Source organism: Pogona vitticeps, chromosome 6 (genome assembly GCF_051106095.1).
Source record: "Pogona vitticeps strain Pit_001003342236 chromosome 6, PviZW2.1, whole genome shotgun sequence".
Classification (NCBI taxonomy): domain Eukaryota; kingdom Metazoa; phylum Chordata; class Lepidosauria; order Squamata; family Agamidae; genus Pogona; species Pogona vitticeps.
The window spans coordinates 30,234,297-30,256,085 of NC_135788.1; the positions used below are offsets into that span (position 1 = coordinate 30,234,297).

Consider the following 21,789-nt stretch of genomic DNA (forward strand, 5'->3'; position numbering starts at 1 on the left):
GTTAAAACTCTTCCATAAATTCTCACCTTTAAGGATTGTAGCCAGAGACTCCCTGAAACATTAAAGTTCATCTGCTATTTGTAAGGCATGCATAAAATCTTAGAATAAGAATCTAGAACCAATGTTTTATTTTCTACTTGGAAACTCACCTTGGCATGCAAACTTCAGTTCCTTAGCATCTGTAACTGTACTTCTTTTATCAGACCTGTTCTTTTCATATCGACGATTGCTTCGCCTTCTCTTTGTCTCACCCCACAGATTTGATCCCCCATGCATGCTTGGAATGTTCAAAATGGCAATCCCCTCCAGAGAAATATTGCTCAGATCTATCTGAATTCCATCACACTGGTAAGAGAAGAATCAGAAAGGAAAAAGGATGCAAAATAAATAAATAAATATCAGTGGCTGTGGCGATTTCCTCTGAAGCCCCTATTCCCCCAGGCCTTCATGATGGTTCTCGTTCTTCTTCTTTCTTCGCTGCCACCAGGTATTACTGGTTTAATACCATTTAATCATGGAGACATGTATGCTTTTAAAACTTAAGTCATTTATTAGATCAGGGAAATTAATATATGATTAATATTCAATAGGTAAATCACAGGCTGATAATCACTCGTATTTGAATCAAAACTGCTATAATTTTAAACCTCTTTTAACTCTCTATTCCATTCATCATTCTCACGGATCTCTAACTCACTCTTAGTTCACTTTTAAGTTTCACACAGTCTCTCACTCACAGAATCTCTCTCAGACTCCATCCACCAGCCTTTATATCCAACTCCCTCCCCCCCCCCGGCTCCACCTTCCGTCCACTCATAGGCTACTTCTTCACTGTTCTGCCGTGACAGACAGGTGAGGGCAGGGCTATTCGCTACAGTGGGCAATTAAAATGATCACAGAATTAAATTATCATCTGAATTACAATGCTGTACATATTTATCCATACACATTTTCTATAGCAGAGTGTATAAAAAGAAGAGCACAGGATTCTACTCATAACTTCTTCCCACATCACCTCTGAACTACTAAATGTTATTATTATTTTCTTTTGTATGTCAGTTCAGGGATGATAGTTGTAGAGGATTTGACTAAGAAGTATTAGAAATAACATGAATGAAAACAGTATCCTAAAAAATTATATCATACTCTTGCAAGCTTTTATCTACAAGTGGCCAGTTCAGATGAACTGTAAGTGTTCTATCGATAGGGACAATGAGGACATCAGCGTCTGACTTTTCAGATATGTCTGTTTCACCTCCAAGCTCTTGGAACTTCTATGCAGATGTAACATTTGTAGAGGCCTTGATTCTGTTGCTTCCTTGAATTTATAAAGGCTCATTCATGACCATAGCATTACAGACTATTGCTGAAATCCTGCTGCTTTTTTGCACATGGAGAAGGAAAACAGTGAAATATTCACTTGCTTCTAGTCAGCAATTAAAGAGTTCCCACTGGGATTCCTGAGCATGTGTCAAGCCAGTTAGTGCATGCATCTCAAGAATTGCAGCAGCAACTCATTAAATGCCATCTAGAAGTTGAGTGATGTTATGCTGTTTGCCTTCTGCATGCATTAAAAAGCAACAGGATTCCAGCCTACATCCCTCAGAATTTGCATAGTCTCTAGAAGATCCTATGTCTTAAATTATAAACATCCAATGAGTTTGGAGGGGAGACTGATTTGTTCAAGAGGTGGTTGACATAAGTATCATTTAGCTTCTTGTATCACCTTTACAGTTTGTCCTAAAAGTCTTTCATTCAGACTGTTATAAAATCTAGCCAACCAAGGTGCTGGGAGAAAAAACTAACCACAGCTCTTAGGGTTGGCAATTTGCTTTTGCTTTTCAGGCACAGAGTTTTAATCTACATATAATATTTATGGAAGGAAGCCAAAATTGCAGTTACATATTTTAAAGCATTTATGAAATAAGAAAAAAAGTCCATATTTTGTACTGTATTTCTTCTAGTGGAATCAATTTTTTTTACATCTCATATATGCGTAAAACATTAATATTATTTCTTTTTACTAACAAATTCTGCTCATGTGTATACTCGCTTACTGCTATACATTCTTGATAAACAGATATTAATTTCATAATTAAAAGTAATCTTGTGTAAATACCCTGCAGGCCTCAATGAATCAAACACATACTGTGTGTCAGGCCTCCCACTGTCTTCAAGTGGAATGTACTGGCTGGATAATTAGATAGTACATATTTTTTAACCTTATTTGCATGCATATTATATCTTTTGCACACTGACAAGCAGCAGTAACAACAAAAGTCAGATTACCACAGGGAATTCCCACAAAGAAGTCTTCATTCCTTATAATTTGCAGCCTAAATTAAAATAATTTGATCTTTGACAAGGATGAAATGTCAAGCAGAAGGGGGTCCTCTAGAAGCCACAGGCTGTGGCTTCTGAAATCTGCCTAATTTATGTCAGTCACTTCTTAATACATATTTAAGTATTACACGAAAAAGATGATAAATATGCAATCTGACACCTTTGGTATTTCCCTGCTGTTAATTTATAAAGGTCTTGCGCCCCCCAAACTGACTAAAATTATTTAAATAAAGGGAGAATTGTGATATAAGATGGTGCAGGGAGCATTTTCACGCAATATCAAACACAGCAGGTAGTATACTAAGACAATTATTTCACTAGGCCTTAGATTCCTGCTGTGATGAGTTACTTTCAGAATTAGTAAAGGAGGAATTCTTTTGTTCAGGCACAGAGGAATTTTCAGTACTATTTCCATTGTGCTACTCTGTCTAAGCTAAAACAAAAAAAACCACTTTATTTTACTCCTTCTGTTTCTCGAATAATATGATGGTCCAATATCATAGCAAACATAGAAAACCAACGGTAGTCCCAATGACAGTAGACTGGTTGAAATTAATGGTACTCATATTAGTGTTGACTAACAAGTCACATTCATTTTAATGAGACTCGTTAGTCATGTTGACTCTCAGTGGAATGAAAACTGGATTTAGCCCAAAATATATGAAAGTGATATATACAGGATGATGTCTGGTTTCTAGATTCAGAAGTTGATGACTTGGGTTAATGTTGTGTTCTCTCCTTTTCTCTACAGCAAGGCCTACATAACCTTCAGTGTCTCAGTGTTCAGGTTTTACAATAGGAGGATAAAATAAGGATTCTATATTTCATCATGAACTTTGAAACTGAATAATTTCACTGTTTATGAATCTGAAACTGGCAAATCTTCCACATGTTTCATTTGCAATAAGAACTCTCCTAATAGTTCTTCTGAAGGCATTTTTTCACATATATTTGGATCAATATATTGCTTTACTTCTGCTTGAATAATGAACATACAGGTAGTTTCTTACTTCTATTTCTAGAGATTCATGTAGCTTCTTGCAGGTAGCTGAGAAAGTCTCAGAAGTGCCAAATTCAAAATACCAAAATTTGTTCTTCATTCTGAAACATGAAGGAAAAAGAGAGAGAAGAAACATCAATATCTTAACATTTTAAAAAGTTAGCATCCTGACTTCCGCCATAAAGGATGATACCATCTGACATCCAGTTTGAAACAGATGAGCTCATAATTTTCAAAAACTTAAATGTGGCTGTCAAGAGGTATTATATCCCCTACAGCAATAACAGGAAAGTTCTGTAACAGAGATAGATTAGTTAACTCTTGGGGATTTTTGGCAATTGCTACCTAACCACAGACATGCCTTGAAAACTTATTATGCACCATTTTATATACTGTAGCTGCTAGTTTGATGTCTGGTATTGTTGAAAACTGTCTTCAAGGGTATCCCATCATAATGAAGTGAAGTGGAAAGCAGAAAAAAATAACTCTTTCCCAAAACTAGTTGCATATAGTTTTTAATGACATGTATTTTAAAAAAGAAAACACAAGAAATGCTCAAAATCCTCCAAGTCAGGCTTCAGCAGTATGTGGACCAAGAACTCCCAGAAGTACAAGCTGGATTTGGAAGGGGCGGAGGAACTAGAGCTGAGGCTCCAATACTTTGGCTATCTCATGAGAAGAGAAGACTCCCTGATGTTGGGAAAATGTGAAGGCAAGAGGGGAAGGGGGCGACAGAGGACAAGATGGTTGGACAATGTCATCAAAGCTAGCAACATGAATTTGACCCAACACTGGGAGGCAGTGGAAGACAGGAGGGCCTGGTGTGCTCTGGTCCATAGGGTCACGAAGAGTTGGACATGACTTAATGACTAAACAACAACAACATTTTAAAAAAGAAAGCACAAATATTCAACATGTCTTTATAGACTCACCTATAGGATGTCCCTAATTTTTAGGGACAGTTAATGGGCATACACTAATGCAAAGGAATGGAGAACAGAAATGTGGATATTTGAAAAGTTATCAGATTTTATTCTACTGTCCTAGAAAACTAATGGAAAGTATATTGAATACTCCAGAGGAATACATACTACATTCATACTTAACAGGTATGTTATGTGTTTCACAGACATCAACAATAAAGTTTTACTCAGTGATCAAGAGTTGTAGATCTGGGCTGATAGACTGTCCTCCTCACTTAAAAAAAAAGACTCTAAATATAAGTCTTGGGAAAAGGCTACTGAAAAGAAAATGAAGCTATATATCTATCTTCAGTTCCTGAACAATCTTTTCGGTATGCATGAGTGTTGTGTTACCACTGCACATGGTAGTCAAACTATTGATACTTAACTGACAAAATACTTTGGATGCACTTCATCTGTCTTTAGTACTGATTTACAGAGCTAGGGATATTTTATATAACATAATTTCAATTGGTGCATATTACAACCACAAGGAAAATGTGTGCTGAAATAATTCTCAATCTGGTGAAGCATTTTAAACAAATTTTACTGCAAAAGTTCAAAATGAGCCCTCTTCCTCCACCTTGTGGTCCTTAAGTAACTGACCCAAATCTTGTTCCTTTCCACTTAAAAAATTAACAACAGCTTTCAAGACTGCTCTCACTTTAGAATGTTACCGTAAGAAAAAGTAAAGCTTCAAGTCAATGGAAACTGCATACAACTACTGTATTAACTCTGAAGAATATTCAGTTCTCATTGGCCTGCCTTACATCCCAGACAGCTAGAATTTAATGTGAATTTGTATATTCTCTTGATGAAAAGAATGCTTACACATGAGGCTGGACAATAGTTAACCTGCAATCTGTTTTGTCACTGAACTCTAAAAACAAAGCTAACCAGACCTTAGAGTCTATGTAAGTGACAAAAGTGTTAGCAAAGTTTACTAAAAAAATATATTTTAAAAAAGTTTTTACTCCGCTCACTTCCTAAAAATACTTAAGTAATTATGAATAATTTATAAAATAAAGTCTTAGTGAACTATAAAATCACTTTGCCTGACTCTGGTGTCTAAGTAGCCGAATATTATAGCGAATATTAGTCTGATGAAAACTCAGAAAGATATATATAAATACAACACACATGTCACACAAACATGCTTATCTTGAAATGGCTCCCTTAGAAACCAGTCTATAGAAAATTTTCTCCCATTATTGTTGGTTTGTTTACAGAGTGATGACCAATCCATTCTGGAATGTATGATAACCTCCCCAAAGTACAGACAGCCCACCTCTCCAAAGCAAGTAATAAACAGTCTGTAAGGGGTTTGCTCAGAAACCAGGACAATCTTTTTAAAACAAGTATTCTCTAATTATTTTAAGCAACTTTTCTGGTCTAATGTCAAAATCTGGTGACCAAGGGATGCTGGTTATTGGGAGAGAGGAATAATTATCTACTGGCCCATAAAGTCCCCCCCACCGCAACCCCCCCCCCCCCAAACCAGTCTGTGACCCTCCTGGCAAATGTGACATACAGGTGGATGGGACAAGACTGCAGCTTAAGACTGATAAACAATGATTTCATGATTCTATGGTGCCTCTGTGATGCAATCCAAAACAAGAAATACCGATAAGACCGCCGATACTGGCAGTTTAACTGCCAGATAGGGCTTGGGCATGGAAGGGGACAGATAAGGCTGAGTGTGGTATCTCAAAAGGAACTAGGTAGAGAGAACTTTTCTCTGAGCCTCCTGGAATAACTCTAGAGGTGCTTTAGGAAATGGTAATGAATGCAGATAAAACATTCTAGGAAGGACTGCCTCATAACATGAAACACAGAGAGTGGGTAAACTGGGATTACTCTTGGTTTCAGTCATGTAGCCAATCTTCCACCTTCTGTGAGGGAGTAACATAACCATAGCTGGCCCAAAGAATCAACTCCATAGCCTGTAAGTGCTGGTAAATACATCATTTTTCATTTTATAATGCATGCAGTCCCTTCGGCCACCTAAGATGATATAATTTGCATGGGCCCGTTTGGATAAAGATATATTTTCTTCAGTTATTCAGGTTCTGGTAACGTACTGTTTAAATTTCTGCAATGCATTTGTATACAGTGGACCCTTGACTTACAGATGGCTTGACTTACAGACTTTTTGAGTTACAGACTTCTCTGGCCGCAAAATTTAGGTTTGACTTGCAGACTGAGATTTGACTTACAGACCAGAAAAAAAACAAAACTGGAACAAAAACGGCCTGTTACGGGATTAATCGGTTTTCAATGCACTGTAGGTCAATGGAGACTTGACTTACAGACTTTTTGACTTGAGAACCGCCTTCCAATACGGATTAAGTTCTCAAGTCAAGACCCCACTGTATATGGTTGACTCTGAAGACAATATGGAAATTAAATTATCTTGATACTTTGTGTGGAAGTTCTGATTAGAAGATACTTCAACCACAATCCTGCATCTATGTACCTAATATTAAATATCTTTGGATAGTGTGGGACTTATTTTTGAACAGACATAGAAAGAAATGCACTATGAGACTGCAATGTTTTATCCATCTTTCCAGCAGTAAGCCCCAATGAATGCAGTGGAGCTTGCTTCTGAGGGAACATACAAAAAAAATGTGCTCTGACTGACTTTAATCCCCACTTCACCCATACGGACTCAGCTCAAAAAGTGAAAGAACATCTGATTCTCTTCATTACCACATATGATCTCAACAATTGCTAAAGGTAAAACCTATTCTCAGACAAGAGAAATATAACGTTTCGGGGGGGGGGGGAATGGTATCGATATCGTTCTAATTCCATCCCACAGGCTGTGGGATCAAGCTTGCAAAAATGAGACACCTCACAGAAAGCATAGGGAGATGGCACAAGCCATTGCATAGGAAGCATAAGGAGATAGTACAGGCAAGGGAAGACCGATTCCTAACATGAGTGAATCCAGGAGTGGCTTGGATGCACCTTTTGAGGATCTCACATTCCCAACATGTGCTGCACCATAAACAATGACAGGAGTAAAAAAACATGTGGCCATTCAGAGCTATGTGACATGCTAGGCAGCTTCCGATCGATCGTATTATTCACCACCATGCTACTTCACTCTCAATTGTGAAATTCCATACATTACACTCACAAAAGACAAAGAATACAGCTATGCTATCTCACCAACAAAAATGACCATTTCATAAGAACTTAGATCTTTAAAAACGATAGAAAAGGCCAGTGAGGCTTTTAGTAACCAAAGTTTCTCTTAGTTTCAGTTGAAGTGAATGACTTTGGGTAAAATAAAGCTGCTTTGGTTATCAGTGCTAAAATAGGCTGTGGTGCAGCTTTGCATTATGATGTTAATTAAAAAGCCCCCCACTGTTAAAACTATTTTATATAACCTTTCTGATTAAGCAATTAGGTAGCATATTATCAGAAAAAAATGCCTTCAGTCTAAATATGGAAATAATAAATGTTTTATTATACACTAGCTGAACACGTGAGCAATGCATCACAGTGTGCACAGTGCCATAACCAAACTTTTAGAGAAGTGTGCATAGCAATGAATTTAGTTACAGTTTATCAATAGAAAGAAACTAGCCAATGGGGGGGGGGGATATGTAAAAAATTTCAGTGGAATGACATCTGATCTATTAAGCCCTGAATATAACAGTATTTAAAGTGTATTTAAATCTTCATATTTTGCACACCTAGGCCTTGATCCAGGGATTCTTACAAGAAGAAACAAGTTGTGAATTTAGGCCCTGTCTCCTCTACTGAATGGATGGCTATTGGTCCCAGCATAAAATGGCCCTTCCCCACAGCATCACAGTACACAGTGTTCTTGACTAGTCAAGTTATTTTGGCCCTTGATTCACAAGCACCTCCTTAATCCCCAGCAACAAAATACAATGATAACAAAGTAAATAATGATTGATTTGCTGCCTCCTCCTATCATTCAACACTGCCTGCCAGTTGGCAGAGCCTGGCCCTGGAGGTTCTGGTATTTCAAACAAAAGGTTATTCCAAGGTGTAGGAAGCTGGATACTTTCACTAGTTGACATAAAAAGGGGATCTGTTACTGAAACTCATTAGCAACAGAATCTGAATATTTTAACCCTTCTTTGGTCCCTATCAGATTAGGTACATTTAAAAGAGACGGTGGGTTAGAGCACTCTAACCCACCCCCAGCTATTTCTGATGTGACCCTTATATGTGCATGTGACAAATCTGCACAGGAAAAGTTCTAGTATCCTTTGGGGCGCTCTCTTCATGAATCATGTCCTTGATTCTTCAAAGTCCCAACTCATGTGAAGAGCAATCCTGGATAGTAGAAGTTGTCTCTATTCAAGCTCTGCACCATCCATGTGAGGTAGAAGACAAAATAGGAATAAGTAGGGGACAGGGATGGGTTGCTACTGTCTAGCTGTGGTACGTAGATACCAAATGAATAGGCCTCCTTCTATTCAGAGGCAGTGTTGTGTAGTAGATCAAGTGACTAAGACTCAGAAAACCTGGATCTGAATCCTGCTCTACCATGAAAACTCACTGTCAAGCGGCACTGGTAAAAACATTCCTTAAATATCTCACATACCTTGAAAATCCTATTTGTGGTCACAATAAATTGGATGCAACTTGGTGGCACATAACAATATATTTTGCAGTCCCTCCGATTATTTTAAGGATTCAAACACAGATATGATTTTCTTTCCTTTGGATAATTTTGTCAAAATTTCTTGAACATTACTCCTGGATTTTCCTAATGAAGATGCATTACTTACAGACCTGATTTAAAATCTACATGAATGTTCTTTATGGTATTATTCTCACCTAGCTTATTTTTTTTTCCTTTTCTCTCTTTTCTCTCTTGGCTTCTACTGTTAATTTGGGTCATACTTTTAGTACATTATAATTTAATACTTTATTTTTTATGTAAACCGCTCAGAGTAGACATGTTCTAGATGGGTGGTATATAAGTCTAATAAAATAAAAAATAAAAAATAAAATTCTACAACACAATGGACATGGGATTTGTACCTGAATCATAACAGAGCTAATAAAACTATCCATTAACAGTGGCATTGCAAAAATTGGCCAACTTCACTAATATCTAAAAAATAGTAACATTAGGTATTTTTAAATCTTTATTAGTCATCCTGGACACAGGAAAATGTGAATACATCCAATCTTTGGGAATTCTGAAATGACCTGACATGTACTTTCTTGGATGGATATATGAACTATCATTTTTACTTCCCATCCTTTTTAATCTCCCAAATGTTCTGATTCTCAGTTCAAAAATTGTATCAGAAATGTAAATTTTGAGAAAAACTGATGTTAAAATGCACAGAGAAATTACATTTAAAGATAGATATTTAAATACAGATATTCAAATTATTTTTGTAAAAAGAAGCCACACATTCATACACTAATGCAGAAATATCGGGCATATACATATGGAGGCTGAAAACAGACTAAAAATTGACTGATTCATCAGTTCTTAAGTTTTAGTATTTCAACAGGTAGAGCAAAGGGTATTATATATTCCCATCATATCTCTTCCCAGATTGTTCAACCCTTTTTCACTCAAACCAACTTTTGCAATTTCATCTAAATGTGACTTACCTTTGCTGCAGAGATAAAATCAATTTGTTTATGCATCAACAATTTTTTATTTAATTTTTAAAGATATGATTATTCCTTAACTCATGGATTTTACACCACGCTAGAAAAACAAAAGTTGTAACTACAGATCCCATATGTATTGTGGTCACAAATAAAATATACTATATCTGATTTTTTTAAAAAAATGCTACTAGGTGTGTGAACATGTACACACATTGTAATAAAGAGGTCTACTTTTAAACCAAACAATTGGGAAGTCAAGGTGACTTTCTAAAAGCCAATAGAGTTTTCCAGAAAATTCACAGGTTCACTCATTGCTAATACAAATTACTTGATAATTTTTGAAAATTGAAAAAAAAATGTCCCTCAAGTTAGACACAACAAATATTTAGATAATATGGATAACTGAGTGTTAATTTTAATGATTTTAACATAATAATTTCCTTGAAAAACAGCCAGCCTATTCTCATTGCTCATAAATTTATTACCCAGGTAATTTTGTACTTAGGTAAAATGATTTCATAGTGGCACATAATATATATTAATAAGATTGTATGACTTTTTTAATGTTCTCCTTTTCTTTTCAGTCCTGTCTTGGCTATCAGATAATCCCCATTCTGCTTTATAATGAATCATATGAAAAGATAAGGAAATGGTCAGTGGCAATGCATATCCAGAAGAATTTTATATGTCGGCAGAAAGATTTATAATAGGCTCATCTTTGCCATTTTTTATTTCCAGTAACTAACCCAAAGGAAAAGGCAAGTCAGAGATATTCTCTTTCTACACACAGATTGAAAACCATCCTATTTCTCATAGATCTGGGCCCAAATGGCCTAAAAATTGTAAAAATCACCACTAGAATTCTCTATGAGTGGCCAGCCACTAACTGTCTTTAGTGGTGCCCTGTACATGGCAGGCAAAAAGTGCCCTTTGTGCCCACAGCAAGGGGAGGAAGTGGGCCAAAGGAGCCAGGACAGATATCTGGTGGTAAAAATACAGCCACAACATTATTGCTAACAACCATAACAGGTTAATGGCCAGGATTTACGAACACTTACGTATTTCCCAGAGAACCAGAAAATTTGCGCAAGAGAAAGGTCAAGGCAAGTAGATGATGTCAGGTCAATCTGTATCTTAATGGATATACACAGCACCACATTGATTTTTATTATAGCAGTGACTGATTTTCTCCAGAAGGTAGACTCAGTTTCCTTACTGTCTTAAGAATCCTATGATTGGTTCCAGACTAGTCACACAGGTCCCACCAAAATCAATAGCACTTAAAACTTGTCCTGACTAACTCTTCATATTGATTTGACCAGAATTCCATATACTTTGGCTATACATTTATACTTTTTTGTGTGTGTTCCTTCATGTTACTACTACTACCCTGTTTCCCCGAAAATAAGACCTAACCTGAAAATAAGCCCTAGTATGATTTTTCAGGATGTTCGTAATATAAGCCCTAACCCAAAAATATGCCCCAGTTAAGTGAAACCCTGCCCTCCACCATTCTGTAGCAACCAGAAGAAGATGACATGACTGTATTTGAATAAATGTTGTACATTTTTTTAAAAACAATCCCCTGAAAATAAGCTCTAATGCATTTTTGGAGCAAAAATTAATATAAGACCCTGTCTTCGGGGAAACACAGTATTATAACTATTACTATTAATCTTTTGTAAGGCAACAATTACTAACATTTATTAGTTATACACAGATTTTTTAAAAGCAAGAAATGTCCTGCCTGCAGGCATACCATTTGCAAGACACAATGAAAAGGCAAAGGGTTATCTTACTCTGAGAGCCAAGTTTACTGAATCATTTCAGAAATGCTTCAATGTATTTTCTTTCAATAATCAGCTTCCTAACCCTACAACTTACTCTCACTACCTTGTTGATTCTGTGCTGGCCATCGCTATTCCATATACTTGAATACAACTATAAGCCTCTCATTACTATGATTTATCCATCTTATGGTTTGTATTAATACCTTAAGTGTCTCTTGTGGATGGAGGATGACTTTGGGTATGTACAACTTAGCATCACCTGTGTAACAATGCAATGCAACAGACAACACAAAGCTTTGTTAACACCCCTCCACACACACACATTATATACTCTATCAGGTTTTATATAAATTGATATCCCTGAGTGTCATAAATTAACAAGAGGTTAACCACAAGCACCTGGTATAAAACCAGCACCTGGTATAAAACCAGCAATTACACAGCAGTGTGATATCTGAATGATAATAATTTACAAGAGACTTCCCGCCTATCTGAACAGACTTTCTGATCCATCATGCTTTATCTTCAAAAGCAAACACTACTGTTCATAATCACAGTAAGATGCTTATTAGTGTCTTGAGGAAAATGTGATGCACATGATGGGGGGAAATGCTAGACGTAAGAAATAAATGTCCTTTGAAAATGTCATTTTTTGGCTTTTTTTGCATTTGAAAATGTAGATGTTTTTTACTCAATATATTCTTGTATTTTTCCAATAGTTTCTTTACTTTTTCAGCTTCACAGTTTTATAAGCAGGTGCTGACATAATACTGTAGTGGTACATTAATATGAAGACAAACACTGACACAGAAATATTAATGTAATTTTGCATTAAAAGACTGCATATTCATGCCAGATAATCTTTTTTGCATAAAGCACATAGAACAATCAGCATAAAATGTGTGATTGTCAAACTGTATGAACTGAAGATACATTCCACAACTGACTTTTCTAATACACATACGGTCTATCTCTATCTATCTATACTATACTATACTTCTCTCTCTCTCTCTATCTATCTATCTATATATAGAGAGAGAGTATTACTCATGCAATGTATATAGTCCCCGTGCAAAAAACAGGTCTTTTGCTTAATCAGGTGAGTATCAGCTAATTGACACTATGTCCATGCAAACTCTCCATTCTCTAGCATATTACACACATTGACAATGCAATATATGAAATCAATTGTTTATGTTGTTACTTTTACATAAGTTCCATGCTTTTGTCCAAATATATACAGGCTTATAGACGTCACTTCAACATACATTCACTACAGTGCCAATATGTATAGTAAAGACTGCAATCCTACACATAATTGCTCAGGGGTAATCTTAACTATCTGCTTTTCTTCTGAGTAAATGTGTATAGAGTTGCACTGAAGCTGTGTAAACAGACTTTGATTTACTTGTTCAAATATATTTTTCAGACTCAACAAAGCATAGTATGGAAATCTCTGTAATTGTGTGACTTATAACAGAGGACCTTATTAACTTTATAGCAAGGTCACAGAACTTCACACTTCATTTTTAAATTATGTCAAAGGAATAAAACAATTTTCCTTGTCTTTACCTCTAATATCCTGCTATGCTAACGTAGACCTGACACAGACTTTTACTTAAATTAATGAAGCTATTATTATAATTCTCCATAGGGCTATGATCAGTTTTCTGTGAAGAAAATCCTGGCTGCCGGATCCAACTGCATAATTCTTACTGCATTTTAAAATCAAAAATGTACAAAGCATTTTTATGAATTGCCTCTGTGTAAAGCAAGCCCAGATGGAATTCATTAATCTGCCTGAGAACCAGAGAGTATTTAACTCTTACTGAAAAACTAAAGACCACTAAGTGATATTCAGTTCTTTCAAAAATAGGATACTTCTACACCCAGTTCAAAACAGTAAAACACATATAAGGTAACAAAAAAGAAAAGGGGGAAATATGTGTTTGTGATTATTTAGTGGTCTTATAAAGGCATCACCCACCCTTGTTTTAGGATAACAAATTAATTAACTAACTCTCAAGTAGGCTATAATGATATATCTGCCTGCTTTTCTGCCATAGGAAAATAGTGAACCATAGCAACACAAGAAATTGCTGTCTTTGGAGTCAGATTACCTAGCTTTTTGTTGTCAACTCTGGTAGACGCCTACTACAAGGCTGCAGACTAGATTCTTTCTCAGGCCTTCTTGAAGATGCTGGGATTGGATTTGGGACTTTCTACATGAAAATAACAAATCGTCTTGTTGCTCTGGTTTGAAATAGTTTTTAGTTTTGAAAATCTAAAAGAAGCCAATTTAGACTTCTCCTCTGGCCTGCATACCTTTACTTGCTGCCATTCCTTAGTCAAAAAAATACAACCCACTATAAACTCTAGTGTAGAAGAATAGATAAGAAACGCAGTGATATTCCTAAATGGTTTAAAAAAATCTCTAAAATTTAGATGCAGAGTAATTTACCAAGTTTTTTTAAAGGATGCAAGCTTAGGCAAATTTCATTGAAATGAATAGAATCTATAAGTGAACAGTTATAAGGCTGAAGCATTAAACTGTTTTTCCCCCCACGGCAAGCATCTTCCCCACTCAAACACAACTTTTGCAAAAACCTCACTATAAATTCAACAATTCAATTTCCATGAAAGTGTATGTGTGTGAGTGAGAAATCCCACCAAACTTCTGATGTTCCAAATGCATTGGATAGGCTTTCTTGGAAATTATGTTTACTAACACACTGCTCTTCAATGACGCTTTGAAATCTAATTGTTCAGGTTTCTTTTAACATACAGCAGGAAGTGTTCCTCTGAAACTCATGCAAATAGGTTACAAAACTGTTCAGTGTCACTGGGTCTCATGCACTGTGCTTACATTCTTTGACCATTCTCTGCAAAAGGTATTTGACACCATGCTAGAGTCAGTAGGGCACATGCTACCTGCTCAGCACTGATTTGCAACAGAAGAATTTCTCAATAAGTATTCTCTTTAACATTTACTCCTAGGGACCTCATATAGTGGGAGATATTTACGAATTGCTTTCAGCTTAAAAATAAATCACCTCTAATTCCTCTAAGCAAAATCAATCAAAAGTCTGTAAAAATGGGCTGGTTGGTTGGTCGATTCTGGCAGAAAAGTAAACAGCACTTGGGCTTTTTTCTACCATTAAGGCCTAAATGGCCTAGAAAGTAAATCAATATCTCCAGTCAGCCTTCTGGCTATTGCTTAGCCAGGAGATATGGATTTTCACTGGCTTACTCCACTCCTTTGGGACTAACCTATAATCCTCAGAGAGTAATAATAAGTTCGTTATCTAGTTCAGCTCTGTGTTGTACATTTAAATGGCCCACATCCATCAGCTGCACTTGTTGAAGTTAAGAGATGATGACATCCCATTCCACCTATTTCATAATGAAACAGTTGCAATATATTGTAGAAAGAACTATTATAAAAGTCCTGTTTGTTGATAGATTATTAAAATGGGAAAATGGGGAGCGGGTAGGGCATCAAAGTTTTACATTCTGATTTCTATATAGGAATCCTTCCACATTAATGAGCTAAATCTTGGTGCTGTTTATTTCTGTCACACATACATCACACAAATTATTATTCATATCAATCTGTTTCAAATATTTCCGGTTAAATACTGCTGTGAAGCAGACAGCTGTCAGAACCAATCAGTGCTTTTTTAGTGTAGATACCAGATGTTTGCTGGACCAAAATGCTCTTCTTCCCCCTCCCCGCCCCACCTAGGACAGAAAGGAAAAACGCTCTTATGGTTAGACACCCTGTGTCCTCAGACAGAGATAGTTATAGGCCGTGACACTGAGTACCCCTTTTCGCTGTGCATATACATCCTTATAAACAAAAATAGTTCAGTCCATTTGACAAATCCACAGAATGCTTTTACTGTCAATAGTTTCTCTTTATTCTAAAAGGTTATGCAGTAGCTAAAGAGCTGTTAATCAATTTTTTTTGGCACTTCCAAACAGCCATTAACTTGGGAAACTTTTAGGGTGTTTTGAGATAGTGGCATTTTTCCAAGGTAAAATCACTCTGCTCTTCTAAAACTCCAACAAAGCTCTCCTGATTTGAAAGAATGACACTACAGTGGTAGCAGTTCTGAGAAGTCCCTTGTTCCTTCCATCTCAGCTTAGCTGCTGTTTCTGTCATTTAATATCAGGTTTTGGAAGGAGAAAGATTAACCATATCCTCTTACCCGTTGCCTTTGTCAGGTCACAGACTTTCTCCAAATGGCTGTTAAAGCACTGGTATGTCCCACTTATGCTATATAATCCTTGTGTATATCTCCATGGGGCCCCAGTGACTGACGTGTTTACCTATTACTGAGCTATTAAACAGCTACTCTCAGGATGCCTCAAGCATTTCCCTAACTTTAGTACTTCGGACATGTAACCTGGGCTTGTGCGAGTATGTGGTGCTGCAGAGGATATTCAGTTGAAACCTAAGGGGCCCCAGAGATACAAGGCATGATGCAGAGCAGACACTGGTCACAAAAGGAACTAGAAACAGGTGTTAGGTCAGCCTGAGCAAAATGGTAGAAGGGAAGTCTTGATAATCTACACCTGATTATAAAGTATTGGGGATACTACATCCATCTAGGGCTGAATCAATTTTACTAATGGTTACAGAACTTCAGCAGAATCAGTTTGATTTCGTTGCTCTACTGTGGACCATTCAGCAGCTTTATTTCTGTCCAGATTTTAGCTCCATTCTGATATGTAGCCAATTCAAACACTGTTGGGTTGCTAAACTTTTTGGAAGTGAATCAGATCATTCAGGGATCAAATTTAGACTTGGGAATTAGCAATGTCCACATTCACACTTTTAAAAAATTAAACTCTGAAATTAAATTTAAAAACAAAACAGAAGTGTACTAGCCAATGCTAATCAAACTGAATTTGGATAATATATTCTAATTACCCTGTTTCTCTGAAAATAAGACCTACCCTGAAAATAAGCCATAGTATGATTTTTCAGGATGCTCGTAATATAAGGCCTAGCCCAAAAATAAGCCCAGTTAAGTGAAACCCCACCCTCCACCATTTTGCAGCAACCAGAAGAAGATGACATGACTGTAAAATAAAACATCCCCTGAAAATAAGCCCTAATGCATTTTTGGCGCAAAAATTAATATAAGATCCTGCCTTATTTTCGGGGAAACATGGTACTCACTCAAATTTAGGGATTTGGCCCTAAACTTGAAAAGCAGTTTTGTTTGTTCGTTTGTTTTAAATCTAGCTCAACAGGTGAGAGTAGCCTCAGAACCTATTTTATGAAGCACAACTTTCCTCTTGATAACAGGGTTGATGAATATTCCTACAGGATAACCTTGAGACCAAGAAGATAATAGATTAAAGATGCACTAAGAAAATCCATACAGATAGCTGAGTGAATCCATCAGTGTTAAACTGAGCGGGATCAGCCATTTATGGAAAGCCAAATAACCAGGAGGTAGTAGTGACCTTCAACCTCTACCAGAATTGCAACAGGAAAAAGTAACGACAGGGGAAACATCCAATATTACAGCAAACAGACTGCTAATCAACACATTATTGATTCCTCATTTTTGTCAAGGTCATTTAGTGTCTTAAAAAATGATCTCACACTAAACCTTTAGAGAAAAACAGAGTAAAATGCTATTAATTATGGAAGACAGTCAATAAAAAGCTGATTCTCTTAAACACAAAGGCAAATCTTATGTTGTTCTTGATTTATGGCAATAATTATAACGACAAAACATATGCAGTTCTCAACAGCCCTTCATTTAAATTAAGCTAGTAACACCTACGAAGGCGCACTAGCATATACAATAAAAGTTAGTTATTAGTTAAAGTAAGAAGAATAGAAAAGAAGGCAACATTCTACTATAAGCAAATTCTGAATTGTTAATCCATGCATGTTTTAACAACCAGTGATAATCCAAGAAATGCCCTTCCTATAATCACTGGATTACAATCTTTTGTATCTACTCAAACAAAAGTTCCACTGGGTTCAGTCGTGTTTATTACCACATACCTCTGCACAGAATTGCAACTTAAGTGTTTAAACATAGACTTAAGCAAAGTTGAAAAACAGAATTAAAACTGCTGGATAGCTCAGTGGTTTAGGCAGGAGTTGGATTCCTCACTGTGCCTCCTTGACAGGGGCGGGATTCCATGATCCATAAGGTCCCTTCCATCTTTGCAGTTATAAGATTATATTTGGATAAAACCTGCCAAGAAGCAGGGAAGGTGAAAGAGTCACAGATTTCACCCCAAATACATTTTTCTGCATCATACTCATAGAGATGTCTGGACGGCTGCCCGATCCCAAAGAACGACTTTTGAAGAGTATAAAACATTACAGAGGAAAGGGGGCAGGAAATGAATGCACAAAGGAGCACATATCCTCTAGAACCCACTAAAGGGATTCAAAGCAGCTCAGAAAACACTGAAAACACAAAAGGAAATTGCCAAAAATGCAATAAATTACCCAATGGAAAAATAATACATTACCATAATAAGGTTGGCTCTGCTGTTAGGACACGCATAAAGTACAGCACAACACAGTTGTTCTCCTTGGTTTATTATATAATGCTGTAGGCACCTTTATACCACTGGGAGCAGGTACACAAATCATTTCAGTTGCTGTCTCCCAGTACTGTATTCCAATTCAGCTTGGACCCTGGTAGCTAAAGTCTGGCAATATCGGATTGACCAAAAGCTCCTTATCCTTTCTTGCAGTCTCTCTCTCTCTCTCTCTCTCTCTCTCTCTCTCTGTGTATGAACTTTCCTCTATATTATCTTTCTTCTGGTTTAGAGAAAACAACAGTAATAGACGGCCTTTCTAAGTCAATATAGATGTGCAATTTAAAAGTGTGCTGCAGTTATGTTACTGACCTGCTTACAGTAACTTGCATCAGAGAAGACTGAAAACTAACATTTTCCTACATTGATCCTTTTTTCTCCAAGTTAGACAATTATTTGGGGATTGCATGATTAACATACATTTGCAAGATGCAGGTAGCAGGTCCTGAACTGAAGACCTTGCTATCATCAAAAGCTTTCACAATGTTTGCTTTGTTGTTACCTGAATGACATGGCACTTAATTCTGACAATCTGTCATATTCCTAGCAACTTTAGAGAGGGCACCACTCATCTTTTCTATCAAAAGCTTTATGGTGCAGAACTGCCTATCTTAATGTCATGTCAATCTAGCAATCATTTCAGGTTTCTGTCACACTACTCTGACATGATCAGCGAAGAAAGATAACAGATCTATAGCTTTCTATGAACTTCTACTCCAGATTATATTTAATATACATTAAAATTGTTGCAAGCAAAGGACAATTCAAAAACAATTTAGATAATATTTCAGTTTCTGGGTAAAATAACATACTGGAAACACACTGCTGTAGCTAAGTGTGCTCTTAGAAAATGTAAAACATCTGCATCTACCCACAAAAAGGTTTCTAAGTCAAGCAAAATAAACTTTTTAATCTGAACATCACTCATCCCTATGGCCGTGACTGTTTTTCCTTCACAACACAATGTACTGACAGACACCATTTTTAGGCAAACAAATGTATCTTGGAAGTTATTTTTTAATACTATAATGTATGGTAGTATCCTCAATGTGGGGATCATTTAGAGCAACCCATTTTGTGGAAAATTCTTGGGTGGCAATGCCATGGTAAACAATATAGGTTTGAAACAGAATGCTGAAAGTTAAAGGTGAGCTATTGTAAACAAAGAACTTGCTGCTAAAAGAACTGAGCTATGAAATGCAATTTAAGGGAGATAATCAGAAGCCTCCTCCCACTTCCACCACACTTTTTACAAGTAGGTTGAAAAAACCCACACAAAATAAATGAAATGTTTACTGTATTATGTTATTTACATGTTGCTTCTAAGCTGCAGAAAAAACTTGAAACTTCAAATGGAAGTGAAATTTATAGTACCTTTGTCTCCTGATCAAACAATAATTACACAGGGCTAAAACAATTTTTCGGGAGCCAATGCAGTATAACTTCAGACTAGGACTCAGGAGACAAGGCTTAAATCCCTGCTCAGCCACGAAAACTCACTGAGAGGTGGCAATGATGAACCACATGTTAATCATTTTACATACCTTGAAAAACCCCATTAGGGTTACCATCAATCAGAAGCAACATGACAGCACATAAGAGTAATAACATATCCAATTGTTTGTCAAAAGATGAAACCAGTGAATCAACTGGATATATATATATCGATTCAACAAAACCTACTCATACAATGGGCATAGGGTACCAAACATAACCAATGATAGTATGCTCCTTAGATCTACAAATGCCTCTTCATTCAAAAGCAACTATTAGCCTTCTGCCATAACCTTTTGATTGCAGAACAGTATTTGGTTTTTTTCCACATAAAGGAAAACATTACTGTCTATTGTCCCCAAGGCAATTTAAGCAGGCAGACAAAACTTAAAAACTGATTCTCATATTAGTAAAAAGCCTGAAACCATAAAGTCATTTTGCATTATTTATCTAAATAACTGGAACATTTTCTGGAAAACCTGTTTCCCTCCCCCACTTTTGGCTTACTAGCAGAATAGAAACAAAACTGAAAATCATACATCATTTTTCTAGTGCTACGCCTCTGTTAATAGTATTTAATGCTTATGTGATATTTTAAGCAAACTTAAAACATAACAAAGATCTGGCATTAATTTTTTTATAAACTATTGCCGGATGGTAGCCATCATACCATGAAGGAAATTTACTATCATAACTATCATGTTAAAATTAAATTGTACGGAGACTAAAGCCATTATACTTTTCAAATACACAACTCAGGTGGCTCTATTTTCTTACTAGCCTTAAAAAAAATCTATGTAAAAGTATAACAATAAGTTTTAATATTAATGTTAAACTTGAAGTGTAGTGTTTAATCCTGGATACATAACTATACTTTTTCATTCTTTTGGAAGAGAAGCTGTGTAAATGAAAATTCTGTAGTTTTTTTTGAGGAAAGGGCCAAAACCATCATTGTCTCTTTGGAAACCGATCCCATTTTAAAGCCATTTTATTTGGTGCACTGTAACAAGTCCACCAGTTGCTCCCCAGATTCCTTTCTCCAAATACTCTTTTGAAGTCTTTCCAGATAATATTCCAGAACAGTTGCAGACAGATTATAAAGGCAATCTGTACACGCAAGAAAGGGTTTCTATTTCTATGGCCTTTCTTCATCTTTATACGAATGTTCAGGAAGGCCCAATGGAATAGACAGAGTCCTGCTTCCTATACCTGGATACATTCATGTGATGCTCCTGTAACCATGGATGTATATTTCTTTAAAATATTTTATCCTCCTTTTTTTTTCCTTAAAAAGGATGCAAAGAGGCTTTGATAATTTGGAGGGGAAAACAATATCTAAAAGCTAAAAACAGTAATTATACAAATATTTAAAAAGAATTAAACAAGCATTATATTAAAAACAGTAAATAAAACCAATACAAAAACACATTTAGAACAACAGAGCACAACAATCCATTCAAAACCCTTCTCAGACCACCAGTCACTAAGGAAAAGCCTGCCTGCGGAAGGACAACAAGATGGGGGCAGCCTAGCTTTCTGTGGAAAGGAGTTATAGAGTCTGGGAGCAGCAACAGAGAAGGCCCTCTCCCATGTCCTCAACCAACTGCACTTGTGAAGGTGATGGGACCGAGATAAAGGCCTCTCGTGATTATCTTAAATCACTGGCATGGTCATAAAGGGATATGTGGTCTTTTAGATAGCCAAAAATTACCATGCAGACAGATGTGACAAAAATTATCACACAGGTGTGGTAGCGTTGATCTTCTGTGTATTGGTGGTGGGGGGGATAACCGAATTCAGGCATCACTTTCCCCAAAATGTCAGCTTTGACCATTATATGAGTAACCCATCAGTGGTTACATCTTAGTGTTTTTAAGATTAACAATAAGATCTTTGAGTCATAGTAGTCAAATGCTATGTAAATAATGAGATTATGGGTTCAGAATTAGTGTTCTAATTTACGATTTCCTCAATAGGAAAGAGTCAATCACTT

At 36.4% G+C, this 21,789-nt stretch overlaps 1 protein-coding gene across 2 annotated transcripts in view; it reads right to left on the reverse strand.

Moving 5' to 3' along the window:
• DGKB (diacylglycerol kinase beta) overlaps window positions 1–21,789 on the reverse strand; it is a 316,591-nt gene that overhangs the window by 66,702 nt on the left and 228,100 nt on the right. For both annotated transcript variants that reach the window (XM_020781534.3, XM_020781524.3), the window contains 2 exons: window positions 3,354–3,444; window positions 150–345 (listed from right to left, as the gene is read on the reverse strand). In XM_020781534.3, coding sequence (XP_020637193.3) covers window positions 150–345; window positions 3,354–3,444 — 287 coding nt within the window. The remainder of the gene's footprint in view (window positions 1–149; window positions 346–3,353; window positions 3,445–21,789) is intronic.